Source organism: Vitis vinifera, chromosome 11 (assembly GCF_030704535.1).
Source record: "Vitis vinifera cultivar Pinot Noir 40024 chromosome 11, ASM3070453v1".
Lineage (NCBI taxonomy): Eukaryota > Viridiplantae > Streptophyta > Magnoliopsida > Vitales > Vitaceae > Vitis > Vitis vinifera.
In genome coordinates this window covers 10,353,919-10,361,949 of record NC_081815.1, presented here as the reverse complement: position 1 = coordinate 10,361,949, position 8,031 = coordinate 10,353,919, and the positions used below count along the sequence as shown (strand labels likewise).

Below are 8,031 nucleotides of genomic sequence, written 5' to 3'. Positions count from 1 at the left end.
ACTAGATATTACAATAAGCAAAACACATGCTACAAAGAAGCCAGCAAAGAAACTGATTACATATGTATATGAAATATTTTGCAAGGAATGCTTATCATCAACTGCATGTTCAAACTTTGGTTTGCCAGTTGATAAACATTCATCGCTTCTTTTCCATCTTGGTGCATAGAACAACCAAACTCGAACAACTTCCTCTCTAGAAGTATATGCTTTGTAAACACTCCCCTTATAAAGGAGCACATTTTTTTAACATTCAACCCAAGAATCGTACACTCCATGTATGTGACCCACAAACACTACATAGTATGTTTGCATGTTCGTCATCTGATGACATAATTGTTGTTGGTTAATTTTTGATAATCAATCAAGTAATTACTATTGCAAAAGATAGTACAAAATGTATATAATTCACACATGTATACCACATTTTAGGATAATAATAGTGATGATTAACTACAAAATTCAAAATATAACAAGTAATGTGCGGGATTCAAGTTTTAAGGCTTCGGATAGGTAGTAGCCAACTTTAACTAAGGTAGTACCTATGATCAGTTAAGATAGTATCTAAGGTTGATTAAGGTGGTACCTAAGGGCTATTAAGATAGTACCTAAGGTACAGTCCCCAAAATACCAAAGGTGAACCACTTGACCACACAAAATAATCACATAATGGCATGCTCTAAGGGTCACGAATGAAGTTCTGAGGCTTAAGATAGGTAGTCCCCGACTTTAACTAAGGTAGTACCTAAGGTCGGTTAAGGTAGTACCTAAGGTTGATTAAGGTGGTACCTAAAGGCTATAAAGGTAGTATCTAAGGTACAATCCCCAAAATAACAAAGGTGAACCAATTGAGCACACTAATTAATCACATAATGGCATACTCTAAGGGTCACAAATGAAGTAAGAAATGTCCACAATTGAAGTTCTGGGACTTCGGATAGGTAGTACCCAAGTTTAACTAAGGTTGTACATAATCTCCGTTAAAGTAGTATCTAAGGTACATTAAGGTGGCACCTAAGGGATATTAAGGTAGTACCTAAGGTATAGTCCCCAAAATAATAAAGGTGAACCATTTCACCACACTAAATAATCACATAATGGCATGCTCTAATGGTCACAAATGAAGTAAGTAATGTCCACAATTGAAGTTCCAAGGCTTCAAACAGGTAATACCCAAGTTTAACTAAGGTAGTACCTAAGCTCCGTTAAAGTAGTATCTAAGGTACATTAAGGTGGTACCTAAGGGCTATTAAGGTAGTACCTAAGGGCTATTAAGGTAGTACCTAAGGGCTATTAAGGTAGTACCAAGGTACAATCCTCAAAATAACAATGCGACTTGCAATCGGATATGATATAAGTTCAATCTGGATTCAATGCGACTTGTAGGTCATATGGTTATTTGGGAATAATATGATTTCCACAACCCAACACGAAAGTTCAAGTCCACCAATGACTCCAAAATCGTTGATGTGCTCCATTTCAAACAAATGAACAAAAGAATAATAAATAAAAATTATTTACCTTCAAATTTCAATTTGGGGTTAGGGCAAAATGCGACTCAATGACAGGAAGAGATATCTTGTTGATGAAGCCAATATTTTGGATTCCAGCTTTCCATTCAGGTACGTACTACTATAGTAAATTCACAATCACATATGCACTTCTTGAAGTTGTCTTTTAATTGGACATTCTTAGGATGGAATGCTCCATTTTGTTGCACTTTTATGTGGACAAGAGATAAACACGTAGGTTGGAGTTATGGATTAATGGTTTTTTTTCTCTCAAATGAGATAATTTTTGGGAAATTTTAGATGGGTCTCGGAATTGTGTGGGTGATGAAGCCAAGAGAGAGAGAGAGAAATGCTCCTAAATTAGAGAGAAGAAAGGTTTCAGATTAGGGAAATAACAGTCGGTTGTTGGGTCGAGTGATTTTTCATAGGTTTAAATTCAGATTTTTCTGTTTTTTAAATTTTCAGTCTCTCTTGTGACATAGAGGGCTTGTTGTTGATATGGAGACAAGGTTGCCACTGACATGGAGGCATGGAGGGGCAATCTAGGAACATAAAATGGAGTCAGCAAAGAGTGCACGAGAAAAATAATATTTTCACGAGAAAAATAATATTTTCCCCTTTGATAGTCAAATCTCATATTTTAACTTAGTAGAGTTTGATTATCACATTACTTTCAAATAGTTGATTGCAAACACAACTTTCCCATTCTTCAAAGTTGCAAGGAATTCTCCATAGCAGTTTTTGTCCAACCAATAAAATGCTTCAAAGTGGTTGAAGTGACTAGACATGTCCAATCAAGTTGACTTAGAACATTCTCATATGAGTCAGGACAACAAATTTTAAATTATTAATATTTTAAGAAAAATGACATTAATACATGGAATTCAATTAATAGGCAAACACTAATAATAGAGTTATTGATAGCAAGGATCATTCTATGGTAAGGAATGGACCCTAAGGATTAATTAATTTTTATTTTGCACATAACTTTTCAATCACTTTCTTGTCCAAAGCATGAAATCAAGAAAGAGTTTCTGGCAGTCATTTTCTTTCATTCTCTTAATCTTTCCACTTCATTTGCATTCCAATATCACTTTCAGGCTCGGTACCTGATTCACCAGTTTTTTTTTAAGCTAAAATTGTACCCTACGCTTGGACGTCATTTTATTTATACGGGTTTTGGTGCGGTTACCTTGTATTAACTTCCTGCCCAAACTTGAAACCCAAAATTGAAGTTAAAAACCAACGGATCAGGCGAAAGGAGAACCACAACAACTGCACAGGCCCACCTCCCTTGGCGTAACTTGTTATACAGGTTTTGAATGATTGGGGGTGTGGCCCACCCAAATATAATGCCTTCCACATCAGGTACGAACGTTATACAAGGCCCCATATTTCATAATGGTGCATCTAGGCTCCAACATATGAGAGTGGTAGCTAGATGACTGAAACTAAAGGATAATAATGCTGGGGCTGCCAGTCTTGACTTATATGGTTGCTACATTTGTACGCTGCTGCCAAGATATTAATATCTTGAGGGGATCAATTTGGTTCTCATCTTATCTATAACCACCCTTGGGCCTTGGATATCCCTCTTTCTCAAGTGTCACATCAGAAAAAATATTGCTGCACCACAAGCATTCAATGCGTATCCTGAGTGGGATGACTCGTCTGGACTAATTTTCCAAAAACACCTCATCATGCCTTATATTGTTTGTTCATACGCGTCTCTGTCTACTCTTCACTTGCCTGATACTTCCACAGAGGAAAAGTTCAGCAATTTTCAGAACACTTGGACTTGCCTTACTCGGAAATCTTAGCATCAATGTTGAGGGTAAGGGATGTATTGCACAGGTCCTGATTCAACAGGAAAACTGATAGCAGCACCTGTTATGAACCCCCACACCCTTTCAACTAATGGGTTACACCAAATCAATTAAGTCAGAATCATCAAACTTGCTGCAACCAAAATATAACAAGCCCCAACTACATAAGAACCATAGCTCCGATGTCACATGAAATGTCAAGCATACACAGAAAGCTATACAAGAGAAAAGAACCAAATGCTAATGCAACGGTAGTAATACTGAATTCATACAATAAGAGGTAGGAGCCCTCTACAACTCTCCTCACTAATATCCAATCCAACCTATTGGAAATGATCTCAAGGGTATGGCTTCCATCTGGGTTGAGCATTGTCCTCTCTGTTGTTCCTGAATGCACAGCATCCAATGGAGTATACAATAATGAGGAAAACAAGGAATATAATGTTGATAATGGCAACCTTCTTCCAATCACGCTTCAGATTGTCCAGCACTCCGGCTTTGCACGCCTGGCAATTGAAGCACAGAATGCTAGGCTCATTATTCCACAAAGAACAGTCAGAGTTGGTGTATGTAGCCGCGTTCGTCGAGGTCCAATTAGTCGGAGTGACATAGGTGAAACCACAATCATTTGATGGCTTACAGCAACCAGACTGCAAATAAACAAATACCAATCAGAAACAGATTGTAGTTTAATGACAACAAGAACAGCAACATCTGAAAAAGGACAAAATTTTATCAAGGCATTTAGTTCTATGAACAGATGATTTATTTCTATGAATAGGGACATAAAGCCTCTGGAGAGAATTAATATGGGAAGATCGTTTCTTGGAGGGTTAATTGGTAAGGCAGTTCTGCATAGTGCTAAACTGGAACCAGTTTCAAAAATTCTCAAGAGTCGTGCAAGAAACCCAGAACAACAATTTAGGGTTCACAGAAATTCAACAAAAGACTACATACAGACTTGAATTAGAACCCGTGAAAAGTTCAAATCTAGTTTGAATTTCACTCCAATTTTGAATTTTTCAATTTCAAAAAGGCTCTTATCTTTCCGAGAAAATCTCACAAGCAAAAGATAAAGAAAACTCACTCACAGAATACAGCACATGCATTGAATTAAATAATACCAAAAGGAAAATAAATAAATCAACTAAAGGTTTAATAATCAATTTTGCCCCTACGAGAATCTTTCTTCTTTCTTGACCCAAAAAGAAATTTCAAAACTTCCAAATCTCAAACCAGTGTGGGAGATTTCTTGCAATAAACCTAAATCAAAACTACGGAGGAAACAGAAAAAACAGAAATTGAAAAGTGGAATCGGATCGATCCGAAAAAAATACATGCTACAGAATCAAAAAAAAAGAATTTTGTGAAGAATGAAACGAACACAAAACCCAGATCTGAAACAAACGCCATACCTGAATGGGAGACAACTGCTCCGCATAAAACTGCTGAACAGTTTCGCCAACCTTGTCCTGGCTCAAGCTCTGACACACCTTGCCATCCTGCAAACAGCTCTTGATCCTGTTCCAGTTCTTGGTGTTGTTAACTCTCTTTTGCAGCCAATTGGAGTAATCCCCGAGCCTATACTCCTTATACCCCTTCCCAGACAAAACCTCTCCGGCACCCTTGTTAGTGACCACAAAGGCGAAGATGGTGAAGCAGAAGAGAAGCACGATCAAGAGAAACATCACCAGTAGGTAGACCCAGAGAAGCCACGACACTCTGCAACAGGCCCCGATCAGCCCCGCCAGTGACACCACCATGAGAAACACACCAAGCGCTATCACGGGCTTCTCCAAAAACTTCTCGCAGTCGGTGCTGGCCCGGTGGCTCAGCCATATTCCCGCTCCCAAGATAGGGACTGAGAGCAGGAAGGTGATGAAGTTGAGGATGCCAACAAGGTTGTTACTCAGTCTGAACATTTTCTGAACACTGTGAAATCAACTTGCTTCTAAAACAAAAACCACAAAAGAGATCGGGAAGATGGTGAGAATTTCGGAAATTGATGATGAGGAATCGGACAGGGGTGCGGTATATATGTTTGAGCGGCTGAGAGAGCGTTGAGTCGGACGAAGGAGTAGGCGTTGCTTCTAAGAAGATTCTATCTTCTCACGCGCTTCTCTTAACCGCACAACAGCCCAGGCATGTGGATGCCACAATAACCAATACTCGCCCCCCTTCGTCGACGGCTGTCCCTTGCGTGTTCTAAAATCTCGCCCTAGTGTCAACGGAAGCATCTTCATTCGGCTACCAGCGGGTGACCTGCTTGCATCAAGTCCGTAGATTTTGAATAAGAAGTTGGTAGAGGAAAATGAAGGGACGTGATGAGGTGTGAACAGATTTGAAATTTCAAAACTGGAAAAGTGAGAGAAAAGCGGTAGCAGTTACTGTACGCCAGTTTCTAACGCGAATATCAGTGTCTTTTTCGTGGAATAGGTACGAAGGGCATCTCCGTCAATTTCTCGTAACTTTCCTGGGCGAGAGCAGTGTTGTGGTGCTACGCGGACTGTCTGTAAGTATAACGCGGTGGACAGTTTTGGACGGCTGATGATCTGTTTGTGGATTGACTTATCCGCGTTCACATCTCGAACATGACTCACATGTTGCTTAGTTTTTTTTTTTTTTTGTTGCCAAAAGGTATCTGTCAAGTCTCAACTATAATTTTGTTTTAGAATAATTAAATAATATTTTTGGAAAAATAAGAGTAAGGGAAGGGTGGGCCTTTTTGAAGCATGAAACAATTTAAACAATTTAGGATTTATTTATTAGGTCATTTTTAAAAAACATTTATTGTAGAAATAGCTTTAAAACATTATAAAATAATTTAGAAATGGTTTACAAGTGAAAATAATTATAAAACTTAAAGGAAAAAAAATATTATAAGTGTTCGATCTTATAATCCATTTGATAATGATTTTAAGAAGTATTTTTGGTCTTAAAGTAATTTTGAAAAGAAAAAATTCATATGTTTAATCAAATTTAAAAACACTTTTAAATTTTTGAAAAATTATTTGTAACTTTAAAAGATTATTTATACTGATTATTTAAAAAAAACAATTAATAGATTATTTTCCTAAACATTCTTTTATTAAAAATACTCCCACTAAAATTATTTTAGGTAAAAATACTCTTAAAATGGAATTACAAACATTTTCATTGATCTTAATATTTTCACTATCACATCTAATAAAATTTCCTATGATGTAGTTGAGAGTTTCGTGGTGTGGAAGCAAATCTTATTGTACTTGGGAGAATTAATTTGATTCAATTATATAGTATAATCATATTTACACGTAATTGGATCATATTGAAAAATAACTTAATTGTATTTGAAAGCAATTTTAAGCGGTATTTATTTTTTCATTTTAGGACTTAAAATTAAATGATATTTAATAGTGTTAATTATTAAGTTATTTGTTTTTTTAATATTTTATTTAAAAAAATAAGGCAAAACCAATATATTATTTTTAGCATTCCAAATATTTTTACTTTTTTATTTAATCAAAAATTTTAAAAATAAGTAATAAGTTAACAAAAAGTAAAAATATGAATTATTTCAAATATGAAAACAAATTATTTTCACCCAAAAAGTAAAAAAAAAAAAAAATCACTTTGAGAAGTGTTTAGTAAATCTCAATACTTATTACATAATAATTTAAATTAATTTTAAGTTAAATTATAGTTAAGTTATAAACTTAAAACTTATTATTTAATTTTTACTTTAAATATTAAGATTGTTTAATAAAATTAATTTTAAATTATCCAATTAACATATTTATCTTCATAAATTATAATTAAGGTAAATGAGGTAAAGTAATAATGGATGAATAAAATAAAATGAATTTAAATATGGTTAATACAAATTTAATAATTAAAAAATGATTTTTTTCAATTATCTGAGAATTGAAAACTGATAGACTATCCTGCCGAGGGCAGCACCCTGAGTACGTATAAAATTATGGAAGGAGGTTTCATTTGATTAGTTTAAAATGCAAGTAAAAACTGAATGAATATCATAAGTCTACTTTCAGCAAAGGAAGACTTTGTCACTCAGCTTTTGGGTGTTGGCGTCAAACGGGCATTTCCGTCTTTTTGTGTTGTCTTTTGGAAACCAAGGAAATGAGAGAAGTGTTATGGTAATCCGCCAGCAATTTTAAACTTCAGAACGCGGTTTGGAATTGTACCGGACAGTCCTGATGTGATTCTAGTTTGACCAGCCCGCAAAGTTAACCTACTTTTGATATGTTCTACGTTGGTTGTTGACTTGCTAACGTGTTAAATGTGACCGCTCCTTACGTTATAAAAATTAGAAATTACGGCTCACATTCTGGGAAGTATCCGCCCACCGCATAGCTTCCTTGAAATGTTTGACCGTCCCATAAATTAAACATAAAAAACTGTACACATCATTCATGTGATCTCAACAAGATTTTGTTTGGTTTTTTTTTAAAAAAAAATTATTATTATAATTATCTAATTAAAAGAAACTACGAGGAAAAAAAAGAAGAGACTAAAAGTGCAGCGAGCTCTTTGTAGGTACAACAATGGAGGTGCCCATTTGCAAAATAGTTGGAGTGAAATTTTGACCCGATGCCAATCTAAAACCGAAATAAACTTTTTTGTTGTAATTATGTTAATTATAATTAAAACATTAAATAATATATATATATATATATATATATATATATATATAT

General features: G+C 35.2%; 1 protein-coding gene across 1 annotated transcript; it reads right to left on the bottom strand.

The window, feature by feature from the left end:
* Positions 1 to 3,482: 3,482 nt before the first annotated feature.
* On the bottom strand, positions 3,483 to 5,675 carry LOC100243286 (tetraspanin-8). Its single transcript, XM_002271648.3, has 2 exons — positions 4,753 to 5,675; positions 3,483 to 3,987 (listed from the first exon to the last, which is right to left on the bottom strand). The coding sequence occupies exons 1-2, from the start codon at positions 5,257 to 5,259 to the stop codon at positions 3,676 to 3,678; spliced, it is 819 nt and encodes a 272-aa protein (XP_002271684.1). The 5' UTR covers positions 5,260 to 5,675; the 3' UTR covers positions 3,483 to 3,675.
* Positions 5,676 to 8,031: the final 2,356 nt, after the last annotated feature.

Coding starts and splice junctions, on each gene's coding strand:
- LOC100243286 (XM_002271648.3), bottom strand. CDS start 5,259: ATGTTCAGACTGAGTAACAACCTTGTTGGCATCCTCAACTTCATCACC. Junction 3,988..4,752: donor AGCAGTTGTCTCCCATTCAG/GTATGGCGTTTG, acceptor GTTTATTTGCAG/TCTGGTTGCTGTAAGCCATC.